This window comes from Hypanus sabinus, chromosome 12, assembly GCF_030144855.1.
Source record: "Hypanus sabinus isolate sHypSab1 chromosome 12, sHypSab1.hap1, whole genome shotgun sequence".
Classification (NCBI taxonomy): domain Eukaryota; kingdom Metazoa; phylum Chordata; class Chondrichthyes; order Myliobatiformes; family Dasyatidae; genus Hypanus; species Hypanus sabinus.
In genome coordinates this window covers 71,549,763-71,568,386 of record NC_082717.1, presented here as the reverse complement: position 1 = coordinate 71,568,386, position 18,624 = coordinate 71,549,763, and the positions used below count along the sequence as shown (strand labels likewise).

At 39.5% G+C, this 18,624-nt stretch overlaps 1 protein-coding gene across 4 annotated transcripts in view; it reads left to right on the top strand.

Annotated features, from left to right (window-relative positions):
- LOC132403001 (ADP-ribose glycohydrolase MACROD1-like) overlaps positions 1–18,624 on the top strand; it is a 1,163,451-nt gene that overhangs the window by 54,057 nt on the left and 1,090,770 nt on the right. For all 4 annotated transcript variants that reach the window (XM_059986201.1, XM_059986200.1, XM_059986202.1 and 1 more), the window contains one exon: positions 17,615–17,677. In XM_059986201.1, coding sequence (XP_059842184.1) covers positions 17,615–17,677 — 63 coding nt within the window. The remainder of the gene's footprint in view (positions 1–17,614; positions 17,678–18,624) is intronic.

Genomic DNA, 18,624 nt, shown 5'->3' with positions numbered 1-18,624 from the left:
CTATCTAAAGTTCTGCCTGTAGAATTGAAAATATTTTACCATCTATCATTTCTGATGATCAGTTGGGATTTATTAAAAATTGATATTCCCACTTTAAGATTCATCATTTATTAAATGTCATTTATTCCCCTTCTAAGGAGATATCAGAATGTGTGATTTCTTTGGATGCTGAGAAGGCTTTTGATCAGGTTGAATGGAACTATTTGTTTAAAACTTTAGAAAAATTTAATTTTGGTCCCGATTTTATTCAATGGATTAAATTACTGTATCTATCTCCTTCTGTCAGAGTCCTTACTAATTTTCAGTATTCCAAACCTTTTAAACTTCAACGTGAAACTAGACAAGGTTGTTCCCTAAGCCCTTTCCTCTTTGATTTGGCTTTTGAACCCTTAGCCATTGCTTTCCGAGAATCTAATGATGTTACTGGCATTTTAAGGAGAGGGACTGTTCGTAAAGTTTTGCTTTATGCTGATGACCTATTGCTTTTTATTTCTAATGTCAAGACTTTATTACCTCCTGTTATTTCTCTACTTTCTTGTTTTAGCCAGTTTTCAGGATACAAACTGAAAAGAGTGAACTTTTCCTCTGAATAATTTGTCATCAATTAATACTAACCTTCCTTTTAAAATTGTAAAAAATCAATTTACTTATTTGGGTGTAACAATTACCAAGAATTATAAACACCTACTTCATGAAAATTTTCTTACCTGACTGAATTTTGTAAAAAGGGCACTATCAAACTGGTCGCCTTTCTCATTATCCTTGATTGGCTGAATCAACTCTATTAAAATGAACATTTTACGTAAATTTATATATCTTTTTCACATATTACCTGTTTTTATTCCTAAATCTTTTTTATGATTCTCTCAATTCTATTATATATGAAAGAACAAACATTCTCGACTAAATAAGGTTCATCTTCAAAAATCCAAGAAGAGTGGATATTTAGCTTTAGCAAATTTTAGATTTTATTATTGGGCAGTCAAATATACAAAATCTTATGTTTTGGACATACTATATTAACCGTGAGGACTGTCTGACATGGGTTTCTTTAAAAGTTAACACTGTTAATAAATTTTCTATTATTTCTCTTCTCGGATCCTCACTCCCTTTATCTTTTAGTAAACTAACTGAAAATTTGGTAATTAAGCATACTTTGAGGATCTGGGTACAATTTAGGAAATTCTTTGGTCTATTGAGATTTTGTTTGTCTAGTCCCATTTGTTTTAGCTATTTTTTTTAAACCTTCAATGACCGATTCAGTTTTTAAAGAATGGGATAGATTGGGTATTAAATGCTTCCAGGATTTGTTTGTTGGAGGAAGTCTTCTTTCATCTGAGCAAATGTCAGCTAAATATAGGCTACATCCACACTAGACCGGATAATTTTGAAAACGCCGGTTTCATGTAAAAACGATAAGTGTCCACACTATGCGTTTTTGGAAGTACCTCTATCCACATTGAAACAGAGATTTCGGCGAATCTCCTCCTTCTGCGCATGTGCAGGACACATCTACCGAAAGCAAGTGATGTGTTTGGTGTCGAATCTCGCTGTGAAACGTTTGTGTAGTTACAGACTAGAAAAACTTAAAATGACGGACAGCTGTTGGCTCTCATGCAGGAGAACTTAAAACTAAAAAAAAAACAAATACTAGAGCGTACAGCGGCAACCGATGGAGTTCAATGACAGATTGACCCGGCTGACGACGAACATTGAAAAACTGACTAACTCTGTTGCATTAATAAAGCACCTTGTTAAATGTGTAAAGCATGTCTGAATCAGTGTTATCTTGTATTTCTATAAAATGTTACATTAGGCTGTTACACATCTATTGTCAGAGGAGTACTTGCATAAGTAGGTAAACCACCTACGAGCAAGGACAGAAAACAGGGCAGAGTGAGTACAGTATACTTATTTATTCAGTAAGTTATGGGTCAAAGTATTTGGTGAATACATTTCTAACTCTTCTGGCTTCAGTCTCTTTGCCGTCTGTTCTGAAATTGTTAGGTTGCGTTCAAGAAAACAATGAAATAGCGTGCTGCCGTCTGATAGCGTTTTCAGAAGTCTCCGGTTACCCTGTCCATACTGATTTGCCTGAGCAGCGTTTTCAAAAATAACCCACCCTGGAAAGCGTTTCTGAAAAGCTCCGTTTTCGGGGGACGAAAATGCAGTTTTAGTGTGGACGGAGGGTAAAAACGAAGAGAAAAAGCTTCGGTTACGGATTTATCCGGCATAATGTGGATGTAGCCATAGTTCACCCAAAACTCATTTTTTTTTGTTATTTACAAATTAGAGACTTCCTGTGTTCTCAACTATATACATTTCCTATAAGTTCCAATAAGGACTTATTAGATGTAATTTTTAATTTGAAACCTTTTTATAATGGTTCAATATCCAATATTTATGGTATGTTGCTCGGAATGAGAAATGTTCCCATAGACAAAATGAAAAATCTTTAGGAATAAGATTTACAGACTTCAATTTCTGAGGAAACTTGGAACGCAACTTTTAAATTGGTTAACACTTCATCGTTATGTGCCCGTCATTCCCTTTTACAATTTAAAGTGGTTCATAGGGCTCTCATGTCTAAAGATAAGCTATCGCATTTTTATTTGGATATATCTCCTTTCTGTGATAGATGTAATAATGGAGCAGCTTCATTAATTCACATGTTTTGGACATGTCTAAGCCTTGAAAGATACTGGAAGGAAGTATTCAATACTTTCTTTGTACTTTTCAAGGTAAATTTTAAGCCTGACCCTTTGGACGCATTATTTGGTATTGTTGGAGGAAAAGACTTTATTTTGGAGACACCTGATTTGTATTTTTTGGCTTTTACTTCTCATAGCTAGGAGGGCGCTCTTGCTTATATGAAAGGATGCTGTTCTGCCTACTCATGCTCAATGGGCACGGGATGTTATGCCATGCTTAAATTTAGAGATGACCCAATGTTCAGTTTTTGAATCTAGCCAAGAGTTTTATACATTGTGGGGACCATTTTTGAATTATTTTCAAAACCTTTGATGTGTTTTTTTAAAAGTACAGATGGTGGCTAGTAATATATTTTATCACATGATAAGGGCTTTTCCCCTTTTTCTTGCTTTTCCTAACAGCTCTGACTTTGGTAGTGGGTTTAGATTTTTTTTCTGTGTAACAAAATTATTATATTTCAATATTACAATTTAATTTAATTTTACGAATGCAGTATTTTGTGATTGTAACTGTTTTTAATACAATGTATTTGGTACTATTTTATTTTTTTCTTTTGACATATATCTTGTACTCTATTCCTTTATGCAGAAACTAATAAAAATATTGAAAGAGGAGTATCCTCCACAGAGGGACATATTGATCACCTGTAGATTGCTTGTTTGCTACAACAAAAAGGCCACAGAGAACATCCTGTGAGAACAGCTCTATTACAGAGCTGTTAGACAACAAGAAGCTGGAGAGTCCAAGCCAGCCATTGAAACTGGATGAACTGACTGTCTCCATCTGTTGCTTTGACTCAAATGCAACTGCAGGAAGTGTGGCTTGCCAAGGTTATACTCAGCTCTGTGGCACTGGATGGGCCCAGACCTGGTGGAAATACAGTATGCAATTCTATGCTTCAAGCTTGCAGTATGTTGGTGTCCACGATAAAGGGCATCGTTGCTCCCATTTACATGTAGAAGGGGGCGTGAGATAACATTGAGAATTAGAGACCGATTGCACTGTTGAATTTAGATTACAAGATCCTTTCTAAGGCCATCACCAGCCGTGTCAAGTCTGCTGTTGGACAGATGATGCATCTGCCCAAAACCTACGTTGTACCAGGTAGCAAGATCTTTGGCACCCTTGGGCTCCTCAGAGACACAGAGCCTTTTTGCAGGATGGGTGTGGATGCCAACCTGGTCTGCTTGGAGAAAGCTTTTGACAGGGTATCACGCACGTGCGTGATGGTTGTTCTCTTTCTAAAATGAGCTTTGGGGAGCGAATCTTGATAAAGAGCCTCATCCCAAAGCGTCAGCTCTTTACTCCGCTCCATAGATGCTGCCTGACCTGATGAGCTCACCCAGCGTTTTGTACGTGTAGAATCTCTTGTGTTTAGGGAAGGAACCAGGAATTGGATTCAACTACTCTACACAGACATCTATAGTTCAGTCCAAATAAGTGGGTGGGAAACAGTAACTACCCCATCAAGTTTGGAATTGGGCAAGGTTGCCCTCTCTCTCCTGTCTTGTAATGCAATGAAAAACCCTTTCGAAAATCCATCTGAAGGACTTGCACGTAAGGGGGTAACATAGAAACATAGGAAACCTACAGCACAATACAGGCCTTTCAGTCCACAATGCTGTGCCGAACATGTACTTACTTTAGAAGTTACCTAGGGTTACCATAGCCCTCTGTTTTTCTAAGCTCCATCTACCTATCCAGGAGCCTCTTAAAACACCCGATTGTCTCTTCCTCCACCACAATCGCTGGCAGCCCATTACACACACTCACCACTCTCTGCGTTTTAAAAAAAAAGAAAAAATCTTACCCCTAACATCCCCTCTATACCTGCTTCCAAGCACTTTAAAACTGTGCCCTCTTGTGCTAGCCAATTCAGCCCTGGGAAAATACTGCTGACTATCTGCATGATCAATGCCTCTCATCATCTAATACACTTCTCTCATCTTCCATTGCTCCAAGGAGAAAAGGCCGAGTTCACTCAACCTCTTCTCATAGGACATGCTCCCCAATCCAGGCAATATCCTTGTAAATCTCTGCTGCACCCTTTCTATAGTTTGCACATCCTCCCTGTAGTAAGGTGAACAGAACTGAGCACAGTGCTCCAAGTGGGATCTGACCAGGATCCTAAATAACTGCAACATTACCTCTCGGCTCTGAAATTCAATTCCACGATTGATGAAGGCCAATATACCATACGCCTTCTTATCCACAGAGTCAACCTGCACAGCTGCTTTGAATGTCCTATGGACTCGGACCCCAAGATCCCTCTGATGCTCCACACTGCCAGGAGACTTACAATTAATACTATATTCTGCCATCATATTTGACCTATCAAAATGAACCACCTCACACTAATCTGGGTTGAACTCCATCTGCCACTTCTCAGCCCAGTTTTGCATCCTATCGATGTCCTGCTAACAGCCCTCCTCACTATCCACAACACCCCCAACCTTTGTGTCATCAGCAAATTGACTAACCTATTCCTCCACTTCCTCATCCAAGTCATTTATAAAAATCGTGAAGAGAAGGGGTCCCAGAACAGATCCCTGAGGCACTCCACTGGTCATCAACCTTCAGGCAGAATATGACCCGTCTACAACCACTCCTTGCCTTCTGTTGGCAAGCTAATTCTGGGTCCACAAAGCAAGGTCCTCTTGGATCCCATGCCTGCTTACTTTCTCAATAAGCCTTGCATCGGGTATCTTATCAAATGCCTTGCTGAAATCCATATACACTACATCTACTGCTTTATCTTCATCAATGTATTTAGTCACATCCTCAAAAAATTCAATCAGGCTTGTAAAGCATGACCTGCCTTTGACAAAGCCATGCTGACTATTCCTAATCATATTATGCCTATCCAAATGTTCATAAATCCTGCCTCTCAGGATCTTCTCTTTCAACTTACCGACCACTGAAGTGAGACTCACTGGTCTATAATTTCCTGGGCTATCTCTACCTTCTGATCTTCCAGAATCCCTCCCATCCCCATTGATGATGCTCAAGCTTTTCAGTCAACTGTGAGTTATCCCTACAATTGCCAAGCTCGTTTTCCATAGTGAATGTTGAAGCAAAGTATTCATTAAGTACCTCTGCTTTCTCCTCTGGTCCACACACACTTTTCCACTGTCACCCTTGATTGGTCCTACTATCTCACGTCTTATCCTCTTGCTCTTCACACTTTTAGAGTGCCTTGAGGTTTTTCTGAATCCTTCTCATGGCCCCTTCTGGTTCTTCTAATCCTATTCTTAAGCTCCTTCCTGCTAGCCTTATAATTCTCTAGATCTCTATCATTACCTAGTTTTTTTTGTACCTTTCGTAAGCTTTTCCTTTTTTCTTGACTAGATTTTCAACAGCCTTTGTACACCATGGTTTCTGTACCGTACCATCCTTTGAAATGTCTCAATGGAACGTACCTATACAGAACACCACGCAAATATCCCCTGAATATTTGCTACATTTCCGCTCTGCATTTCCCTGAGAACATCTGTTCCCAATTTATGCTTTCAAGTTCCTGCCTGATAGCTTCATATTTCCCCTTACTCCAATTTCCTAACTTGTCTGTTCCTATCCCTCTCCAGTGCTATGATAAAGGAGATAGAGTTGTGATCACTATCTCCAAAATGCTCTGCTACTGACATTGCCAGGCAGTGGAGGGTCCCAGGTGAATACCTCCCTGTACATGGGTGACATCCCTGTTTTGTGTTCAGACCTGAGGTTGGCTCCCAGCATTTGTGATCCGTTTGAGTTGACATCAGGAGCCAAAGTTCTCTGAGTAAAGAGCATGAAGCTGCTGGGGATCTGACTTGGAAGGGCTGAGGCTTGCAACAACAATTGGCTAGAGTGGTTAGAGAAAGCAAAACAGAAATTGGGACTGTGGGGAGGATGTTCCCTCTCAAAAGCTGGGAAGAACCTGGTCATCAAGTGCGAGGTGCTTCCAGAGCTGTTGTGCTTGGTGCAAGTGTGGCCTGTATGCAACTCCTCCAGCTTGGAAATTACTTGGTTGTCTTACCATTCATCTGCAGATGAAAGATGGATCCAGACAAGTTCCTGGACAAAGGGGGCTAAAATGTATCCAATGTTGCCCTCCTCCTAATGACCACCTTTGTGTGTGGCTGCAGCAGGCTGTGTTTGGAATTTAATTATGAGGACACCATGTACCACTACGTGCTAAGGTTCTGTCCGTCCCTGGTGTTGCAAAGGATGGAATGTTCCAGCTTGCTGTAAACTGCCATATTGCCTATCCTTCACAGAAAAGTTCTTTCCAAACCAACACCTTTGAACACGTCTGTCATGCAATAGTCAGCACAGAATGTTCTGCAGACAGTGCAGGAGAAGGACTCTTTGGGTACGGTGGGGTGGTTTGAGCAGACTTTCCGGACTATTTGGCAGATCCTCCTTGGATGGTGATGAGAGGGGCCCTTCTAGTCAGATCTTTCCTGCATGCCCAGAACCACACTCCCACCATGCACTATGCCCGAGAGGACTGTAATGGGGCCGACGTGGTCACTTACCTTATTGTGGACTGTGGGTTTGCTACGAGGATATGGAGAGAGAGGCAAGGGCTTGTGTCATGGTCCACCAAACAGCTGTGTGATAGAGGACTTTTGAGCTGTTCCCAGGGACACACAGACAGATGGACATCAAGTGCTGCTGGAAGATCATCAACTTGGTGAAAGACACACTTCTTTCTTCCAAAACTTGTTCTGCCAGCACATCGAGATGTCCACAGAGGAATGCTATCAACTGGCCCATTCCAGCCTGCCGGATTGCATGCTGAGGGATGCACTGAATCTTGGTGCAGTCACTGAAAGTACTCAGTGGGAAAGGAGCACAATATATGGTTCTTCTATTATAGGACAGGGAGTGCCAGGGTGGGTGAAGAAGCCCCTCAATTATTATAGTGGTATTCCATCCAAGAGAGCCACACGAGTGGCAACAGTGCTATTAATTTTAAGAAGTGTCATTGAACACAACTTAACTCCTTGTCTATGAATCTATAGGACTTTTTGGGGTAATTTAGTTTTCATTTGATGAAGAGCTAGTAGGGGTTTTATTTCCCAACTTTCTCTATCATACTCTGGTCCGGTTGGTAGGGGTAATGCACCTTTTAGTTGGACTTCCGGCTGCCATTAAAAGTTATCTTCAGAAGAAGAAGAATGAAAAGGCATTGCACAGTTCATTCTTGTAAATTATATTTTTTATTATGAATACAGTGTATTTTGATTTTTTTTTTAAAACCGTCATTCTTAGACTATGCAGAACTGAAAACATTTAGAAATTTGGGAGCAGCATTTAGAAATCACCTGGGCTGTCTAACGATTCATTTGGGAATGCAAGATGACTTCAGACAGGTCCTTGGCCAATGGAGGGAACAGTTTACTATTACAATTAATGTTGTTCTGCAGGATCAAAGCATCATAAATTGTATTAGTAAATTGTTTTGATTAGGGTATGAACCAAAATGGGAAGTGGGTGGACTACAGTTCTCAAGTGAAGAGTATTGCATTAAATATTGGATGCATTTTATTTAATATTGTGAAGTTGCAGCTACACTCCCAGAATCTTATTATGTGGGAGAGAGTCATTCAGTTCATCATGCCTGTGCTGGTTCTAACTATGTAACTAATCCCATATGCCCCAAAGTTCTGCAAATCATTCACCCTCAGGTACACATATACTCAAATTTGCGTGAGAGGCATTGTGACCTTTAGTGTATATGCCCCGTGTTAGCTCCTTGCAGATTGTTTATCGACACTTTGGCAGCCCCAAAACTTTCAACGTCCTGCTGACCTTGGGGTGGAACAGGAGTACACTGCAGGCCATGATTGGATGGTTGAGCAGATGGAATGGGCCAAATGGCTCGATTCTGCTCCGTTGGCTTGTTGCTGCAAAAGGCAAAATATCCGTATGCAGACTAATGATCTCCTTTGTGTATTACTGCATCAGGATGTGTTTGTATCCAAAGTATATGGACGCCAGTTGTCACTGTGTGCTGAGCTTCTATCGGTTCCTTCTCTTACCGAGAATGGGTTTGACCCCATTACTAGATAGCTTCCTAGTCAGCTGGATGTTGCTGCATTACCACTCATTTGTGGAGGAATTTTTCCAAAAAAATACAAGTCCACCAGACAATGGTCAGCACAGAATGTCCTGCAGGCTGTGACTCTATGGTAGCGGTCACCAACCAGTTGATCGCGATCGACCGGTCGATCTTTGAGACTTTCCCAGTAGGTCCCCCCCAAAAAAGAAAAGTAAATACACAAATACATTATGTCTGATAAACCTTTTGATGCAAATATGTAGTAACTTCTACTTTGAAAAAGGACCACTCGACAACTTCATGTTCAAAAGGAAGAACTTTATCTTGGACAGTAAAACAATATTCACATACAGAGGTTTTCACTAATGCGCACTGGGCAGAAAAGACTGGAAGGAAAACCCCACAACCCCGGAAATAATCTCTCTTTACAAACAGTTTTCCATAGCGGGAGTATTGCTATATTAACATAATCCTAATTGGTATTAATTTATATTTATAATACTCATATCACTACACTTCTCCCCCTTTAAATTCCAACATTCCCCAAGTTTAAAAGAAATGGGAAACAAAAACAGTGATGTCATTAGCTTGCGTACCCCGGAAACTTATGCCAGTGTCTCAGTAACAGTTTACCAATACCAGGAAAGTTGAGGAGCTGAAATTGGGATTGAAGGCCCAGCAAACATGCTGCTCAGAGGATGTAGATTGACAAGTGTTAAAGGACTTGTCACTCTGAGAATATTTTTCATGACAGTTCTATCAATCCCTGGATGTAATGCAAACAGCTCAGCTTGTTGTATTTGTCAGAATGGCTTTCCAGGAGTTTACAATAAAGGAGGACTTCCTCACTCTTTTACATTTAAAGGAGAGAACGAGAGATGAGGATATTTACAATGAGTTTTTAAAAATGCCTGTGAAAATGACATCCCCATTCATAAACTGGTGGCAATTACTACTGATGGGGCCCCAGCAATGCGCGGTGTGCACTTTGGTTTTATAGCACTGTGCCGATCATGACCCTGATTTTCCCGACTTCCTGGATTTATCAGCAGGCCTTGGCTGGAAAGGTCATGGACTTTTCTCATGTAATGACACTGCTGGTCAAACTGATAAACTTGATTCGAGCAGAAGCGCTTCAGCACCGCTTATCCAGGGCGTTATTGGATGAGCTTGATGCTACTAAGGCCTGTTTGATATGCTAGTTATAGTGTTTTCTTGGTTGAATTAATTTGAAAGTTTGACAAATGCATTTTATGTAATTAAAATACAATTAGCCCAAATAAAGGTCCTCAAGTTGGAAGTGCAATCTGAGCTGTTTTTTCTCTAAACAATTTAGTAGGTTGATCCTGCCTTTCACTAAGGCGGAGGTAGGAGAACTTGGGCTGAAAAAGGTTGATGACCACTACTCTATGGATACGGTGGGCTGGTCCCCTGAGCAAACTGTCCAATTCATATCGCAGAACGGCTCATTGCCAGAATTTACCAATAAGCACTAAGATCTCGCTTGGCTGGTGGTGAGAAGAGCTCTCACAGTCAAATCCTTTCTGTTCAGATGAATTATTATTCCCAACTACTTTCAGGATGGTTGCAGTGAAGAAGAGATGGTTACCCACTTCTTTGCAGACTGTGGGTTTGCTGAGGGGGTGTAGAGGTTCATCCCCAGCAGTTGTATAATCGAGCATTTTCTGACCTACGGGCTATATTCAGTGTCATATACTGAGATAGGAATCAGGTGCTGCTGGAAGGCCGTCAGCTCAGTGAAAGACACTGTCGGTCTTACAGCACAGTGAGATATCTGTAAAGAAATGTTGCCATGTTGCAGATTCCAAGATGCAGGAGTACATGCTGTGGGATGCATTGCAGCTTAGTGCAGCCGAAGCAAAGGCTCAGTGGACAAGCAGCACACTCAAGGTACTATTGTGAGGGACTGAGTCAGGTAGGAAAGCCCTGCAATCAATGAAAGGGTGTATTAGCCCGTAGGTGTATTGTTTCAAAACTATGTTACACTGCTGAATGTAATGGCCAATTAAAGTGACCAACAACAACAGGAAGCTTGGGTTCGCTGCTGTGGATTGAAGATGTGAACACAAGTAGCCTCTGAATGATCACCCCGTTTGTTTGGTTTCTCCAGTGTACCGAGACCTCATTGTAAACACTGAATGCAATACACTAAAATTGAGGAAGTGCATGTTTTGTTCTGCAGAATTTATGCCATGAAGTGCAGCAGCTCGATGGCCAGAAACTGTCAAAGGAAGGGGGAATGTGTTGTATTTTGTCCATCGGTAAAGGATGGATGGGAAGGGAGAATGGACCTGGGAATTGTGAAATGTGCGGTCTCTGGGAAATGCAGAGGAGAAGAAGACTGTGTGACTGGTGGTGGGATCATGTTGGAGCTGCTGGAGTTTGCGAGGATAATACTAATAGACCACATTAATATGTTGATATCTATGCAGTTAATTCATGTATTTTTAATAGAAATGCTAGATGCATTCAAAGGATCATTTTTTTAGTAGTTTATACCAACTTTGGATTTGCTCTGTGCTTCATATCCTTTATATTTTTTTCCTCATCCTGTCACATCTTGTCAGTTTTCCCCATTGCAATCTTATGCCCATTGCTTTAATTTCTTCTTGATTATTAAACATCCTGTTCCAGGAGCCATCCTCGCTCTTATTTAGTTTCAAGATCTGGCAACAAACTTTTTAGGTGATCTACTATGACACCCTGCACGATTTAGATGAAGCTATTCCAATAGAACAGCTGCAAGAGACCCATCTATCAGAGCCCATCTTTACCACAATGTGCTTTGAGCCACATGGTGATTACTCTAAGCCTATTTACACTTTGCCAATACGCATGTGGCCTCGGTAATAATCTGGAGAATATTACCCTGCAATGCATACAAACTCCTGGAGGAACTGAGCGCGTCAAGCAGCATCTATGTAGGGCAGGGATTCCCAAACTCGTTAATTCTATGGGCCAATACCATTAAGCAAGGGTTCTGTTTACCCCAGGTTGGAACCCCTGATGTAGGGGGATAAGCTGACATTTCAGGTTGAGTCCCAATGATTATTTGCTCTATTTGAACGGCTCCCTGTGCCCTGGTGTTATGGACAGTGTTCTTCCCCTCCTTGAAGTCCTCTGGCGAGAGCAAGAGCCTAGCACCTGTTGCACAAGAGTAAGAACAGAATCTCCTCTGGAAGTAACCTTTAGATCCCTGTACCTGTGTGAAGATGTTTTTAAGCATTATGATCTGAAATGGAATTGCCCGAGAGAAAGGTGGAAGTAGATTTTGGTGCAACTCTCTAAATAGGAAAAAATTACAGCTCAATGAGTCCGAGGAAGGGCTATGGAATGAATTGAATATTTATTTCAGGAATGGGTCCAGTGGACCAAATTGCCTTTTGTGCTTTGCAATTGTGTGACTTTTAAGTGGAAACATGTAAGGTAATATAAATGTTACCCAGTTAAGGTACATCTTCCATTCTCTGCAACCCAACCTGGCCCCCACTTGCCCAATTTCACATTGTTTTGTAATTTGGAAAGGACTACCTGAGGTAGTCTAGCACATTCAATAATAACTAATACAAAGAAGAAAGGAACAAAACTACCACTGTGCCAAATAATTTCCAACTGTGCTCAATCACTTGATTTGTTTCTATAAACTATATCCATTCTGTCCTTACAGTCCAAGCATACAAGTAATTCATGGCATGGGAATCAAATGATCAGCAACCTGTTGAAATCCAGCAACCACGTTGATCAGATTTTGGTAATGATTAATGAATATTTTAAAAACATGAAAGTGTATTTCAAATTAACCTTAACAACAACTTTGCCAGGGCCAAAAGCATGAAGTGACAAGAACAGGTACTTAGACAGTGGTTGTTCTCCTGAACATAAATTCAGTCCACAGTCTAATAGATGACCAATCTGAGCTATTTTTCCCCCGATGGCTGAGTTCAGAACAGGAGCATGAAGTGCAGAAACAAATATCGCTGTGATGATTGTACGCTGCAGTATCAATTGTTTGGTGACAATAAAGTAAAGTAAAAGGAGCTTGAAATTAGTGCAAAGCTTTACAAGAGATGTTGGTACATGTTTCTTCATACAAAAGGTGAAAGAACTGTACCTCCTTGCAAAAACTAAGATTGTTGGGTTTATATTAATCCAGAACTGTTGAAAATTACAAATAGTTCTAAGGAGAAACAAATAGCTATAACATAATTGAATATAACAGAATTGATTTGAATTTACTTTATTTCTTACATCCTTCACATACATGAGGAGTAAAAACTTTACGTTACATCACTGTCTGAATGTACAATGTGAAAATTATAGTAATTTGTAATAAATAGTAAGTACAACTGAACAGTCAATATAGCCTAGAAATACAATTGTATCAGCGTGAATTGATCAGTCTGATGGCCAGGTGGAAGAACCTGTCCCAGAGCTTGTTGGTTCTGGCTTTCCTGCTGTGGTACCATTTCCCAGATGGAATAGCTTGTGGTCAGGGGTGACTTGGGTCCCCAGTGATCCTTTCAGCCCTTTTTAAGCACCTGTCACTGTAAAGGTCTTAAATAGTGGAAAGTCCACATTCATTGATGCGCTGGATTGTCAGCACCACTCTCTGCACAGACCTGTGATTGAGGAAAGTACAATCTCAGCCAGTCAGGATACTCTTAATTACGCCCCTGTAGAAAGTCCGAAGGATTTGGGCACTCATGCTGAACCTCTTCAAATGTCTGAGGTGAAAGCGGCGCTGCTGTGCTTTTTTCACCACACAGCCGGTATGTACAGACCACGTGAATACAATTGAATATAAGCTGGATTCAGTGGCATGGATGGATAGTTGTCACTGAGTGAGAGCCTTGTACAATAAAAGTATTCTCGGCCTACAGAACACTTGGCAGCCTTGTTTTCTTTGGTGCAGTTAATTTCCAGGAAATGGGGCAGAGGAGGAATTTAAAAGGACAAATTTTTCTTGCACATTGGGCAGAAGGTGCAAAAGCCTGAAAATATGCACCACTGGGCTTTTAATTCACTCTTCCAAGTTGATTGAAGATCCTCCTTGTTTGATAAACTGGATGCTTGACCCCTCAATCTACCTCATCTTGGCCTTGTACCTTATTGTCTACCTGCACTGTACTTACCCCATGGCATTATTTTCTGCATTCGCTTATTCCTTGCTTTTCCCTTTTAGGAAAAGTATACTGATGTTGTGAGATTATGTGTGGTTGGCATACAAAACAATGTTTTCCCACAGTATCTTGGTATGTGACAATGAACCAGTTATATTACACAGTTTTGCACGTAGTTCTACATTCGGTCCATTTGATTTGGAGTTGGTCAAGTTTCACAATTCAAATATTTTAAAGTGATGTGTTTATTTTGTAAGGTAACTATGTGGTAGCCCTTGGGTACATTAGTATAATTTGGTTACATCAGTAGATATAAATGGTAAACCTGAAAATACCTGCGAGGCTTCAATGTTCAATGCAAAAGAAATTTACTGGAATATTAGTATGTCGGAATTGTGTATGTGAAAATGTGTGTCATTGGAATATGTGGGATTATGTTATTTGGAGATGATCTGAGAATTGCAAGATAAGTTCAAAGGAGATTTTGTGGCAGGTTTCAGATTTATTGAGAGAGGAATTGAGCAGAAACTGCTCACAGTAGCAGACAATTGTTAACCAGCTAATGCAGGTGTAAGGCAATGGACTGTGAAGTAGAGACAAAGTGGGTTATAAATACCATGAATTGGTGTAATCTGCAATGCATCAGCTAATTGAAAGGTGAAAGCTATGTTTTCTCAAGAAAACTAAATAAACAGGGATTTTACTGATAATGCAATGATATTATAAGGATTATTATTAGCTTGCCCTTTCAACTGAGGGGTCAGATATCATCCTCCTCTGCTCTAGCCTATTGTTATTCAGAGACCATTATGAACATCCTTTCTGATGTTTGTCAACAATGATCATTGTTCCAATAGTAGTAAGGCTGGCCTGAAAATTTGAAGCATTAATGGATTTTTGGTGTGCTTCCCCAGAATATAAAGTGCACTTGAGGAAACTAGTTGAACTGCTGCACAGATTAACATTTTCACCTTTATCAAATAAGTAAAAATGGGAGTGAGCTGCTTTCAAGTTGCATCAAGACAACAGCTACTGAAAAAACTTGGCAATCCTACATTTTAGTAATACAATAGTTCATCAAGGAAAGTGCTTATTAAGTGTGGATACAGGTTTCTTAAACTAGATGCCTTTGCCTTAGCTATTTTTGCTAATAAATGTAAAAATCAAGAAGCTTCTGGAGGAAAGAATTTACAAACAATGCAGAATGTGACAAATATTTCAACTGGACTTTGCTCTAATGGTGGTTTCAGTCAAAGGCATGATTCGTTACAGAAGATTGTATTTTAGATCCAAGATTAAATTGCACATTTATTATGTGCAATGTGAACAACTTAATTAACTAGTTTAATATACAATTATCGGTTGTTTCTTAGTTGTTAGTACCCTTCTGAGTCAGAAGATCATAGGCTCATCTGCAAAGATAAATTAATAAATCTATTATTATTGATCGAGTATGGTGTGAAGATATTGCCTTTCTATCTAGTGTGTTTCAAATGTTACAATTACAATATGGTTCTGTCTGCACCTAGGGGCAAATATAAAACAATCCTATTTTTTTCTAAGTTGAGCAGACAGTTGTCCCTGGTCAATAACTACCAGGCTAATGTACATCATTAGGAAATGACAGTATTAAAATATTGTCAGTTCAATCTTTGTGGGAGCTGCTCTGGACAAAGATATTATGTTTCTGATTAGTGATTGCACTCCAACAGCAAAGTATTTTGGATTGAACGTGGAGTACTTGAATCTTTATAAAAATGGAGAAGGGCTTGCCCTTATATTTCACAAAGGTCAGTCCCTTGAATGATATTTACACTCAGTGGCCACTTTATTAGGTACTCCTGCTTGTTATAATGTAGATATCTAATCAGCTAATCATGTGGCAGCAGCTCAATGTATAAATATATGCAGATGTGGTCAAGAGGTTCAGTTGTGGTTCAAACCAAACATCAGAATGGGGAAGAAATGTGATCCAAGCGACTTCAGCTGTGGAATGATTGTTGGTGCCAGACAGGGTGGTTTGAGTATTTCGGGAAGCGCTGACCTCCTGGGATTTTCATGCACAACAGTCTCTAAAATGTAAAGAGAATGGTGCAAAAAGCAAAATGAAAAACATCCCATGACATCCGGTTCTGCGGGTGAAAATGCCTTGTTCATGAGAGAGGACAGAGGAAATGGCCAGACTGGTTCAAACTGACAGGAAGGTGACATTAACGGAGATAATCATGTGTTACAACAAAAGTGGTGTGCAAAATGTTGTCTCTGGATGCACAACATGTCGAGCCTTAAAGTGAATGGGCCTCAGCAGTAGCAGAAAGCTAGGTTCTGCTCCTGTGGCAACTTTATGAAGTACACTCCTATACCAAATAAAGTAACCACTTAGTGTATGCTATAAGAAGCCATTACGAAGGAGGAAGAATCAATTTAGAATATCACAGACTGCAAAGATATGTCAAAAAGGTAAATTATATTAATAGTTATGTTTTAAATATCTGGTAAAAATGAAGATGAAGTCAAGTGCTGTTCAGTTCTGAGAGTGAGAGAGAATAGGGATTGATACAGTAAGTTTGGCAACACTCTGGGAAAGCTGGATTGTTACAGTTTAAGTCCAATACAAATTGGGGCCAAATGCATTATTCCATGAATTATGATGGAACACACATATTCAATAATACTTTACAAAAGGATATTGTATATTGTTGGCAAAAATTGCAGATTCATGGGGAAAGAATGGGCAGTTGGGAATAGCTGTTACTATTTGAAAAGTTTGATACAGATTAATGATTAACCTCATGCTATGTTGTACTATGTGTGCTTGTATTTTAAACTTTGCATCAGTTGCTGGATAATGAGAACGTATCTCATTTGGAAACCAAGAAAAGATGCTGTAAAAACAAAATTTACCAAAAATGTGTAGCAAATCAGACATCATCTCTGGAGATAGAAATAAGATCTAATGCTTCATTTGGATGATCTTTGAAGAGAACTATGAATTCAGTTCTGATGAAAGCCATTGACTGGATTGATTGAAGATGGGCAGCTTTCTCAAATGTTCCTGCGACACAGCACCTGTGAATGCTCTTTCACACTCTTGTAGATGTTCACTCAACAATATACTTGGATTCCTTTACTGGTTTCTCATTCTTCACTTAAGTATCTACCATGCTTCTATGAAGCAGCTTGGAATGGTACATTGTAGTAAAGACTTGTTCTTTTATTGCTTTCTGGATATCGGATGATGCATGTAATCTCATTGCTTTTCTTCACAGCAAATGCTAAATTTACTTCTGTCAGTTCTTTCACAAAGTGGACTTGTTTGAGGTTGGGGTAATTGAGGAGTATAGAATTAAAAGGGAGATCACGTGGACAAATTTGAACAAAGACCTTCAGAGGATAAATGTGACTGAGGCAGTTGTTTGTCCCATGCATTCCAGCTGCTCCCTTCCTCCACCAATAACTTCCCCAACTGCAAAACTGTGACTATTAAACCAGCATTTACATCTGTGCCATGTCATTAACATCACCCAGATCATTCCACCAAGTACTGGCTAATTACATAAACACAAGTTTTAGAAAAGGTGGTGAATTTTTGTTTATATAGGAAAATTGCTTTTAATGAGTTAATACTCCCAAGTTAAACTTACATTTTGAACTTTATTAATATTTAGTCTATTTAATTTCTGTAAATTACAGTATTTTTTCCAACCCATTACAGATTCTTATGATGATGGAGTTGTACATTTGAAGGAAATTTCTGTTTGGAGTGAAGATGTGAAAAGTAAGTGACTTTTAACTGAAACCTGTATTACTGTCATTTTCGTCTGTCTTTAAGCTTTAACTTTTGACTAGACTCTCAGTATAATAAATTCATTAACAGCTGAGTGCAGAAATGACTAGAGCAAACATACTGTATTCTTAAAAAAAATTGTAAATCAACTCACCAATTAGGAGTTTAGCTTGCTTAAGCTGTTGGATCAAAGTATCTCTTTACCTACACTACCCTGATTCCTTATTCAACATGCAACCAGCGAATTACTCCCTTATATTGACATTTACTTTATTAAAAACATTTACTTTTAATGAAAATGATTAATTAAGTGACCACAACTTGATCCAGGCACCAATTGTCGAAGGATGCCCAAAATGTAAATTGGACCTTTCACTTGTATCATTTAGGAGTAATGGCATTTTCATTTGGTTGCTAATGACATACAGTATTGAATGACATTGAGTATTGAGTGAAATTTCAACTTCTCATTGTCATCAGTCTGGGCAGGATTCCAACATAGCTCAGATAAAGCAAGCAGAGTTTGTTCATGACAATGGTGACAGCTAGTGATGAATGTGTATGACAGCCAAATGGAAGCTTGGTTCCACAGGAATTTATATTAAAAAAATTAAGCAAACAACACTGAATATTTCATGGAGAAGGTCTTTATCCTGGTGTAAGTGGTCACACCGTGTCAAATATTAGATTGAGCATCAGATAAATAATCTTTTCTGGTAATTTTGATTAAGTTATATTTACATATTTTATAGGAGCAGGAGCAATGGTCCTTGAAGTTATTCATGGCTGAGCTTCCTCCTCAGTGCCACTTTCCAGCCCATTGTCTTTGATTTCCACAATGGCCAGACGTTTATTCATCTATGTTTCTGAGTGAACACAACTTGCCTCAGTGTTCGAGAATTCTAAAGAATCACCACTTCTTCTCATCTCAGTGGCAA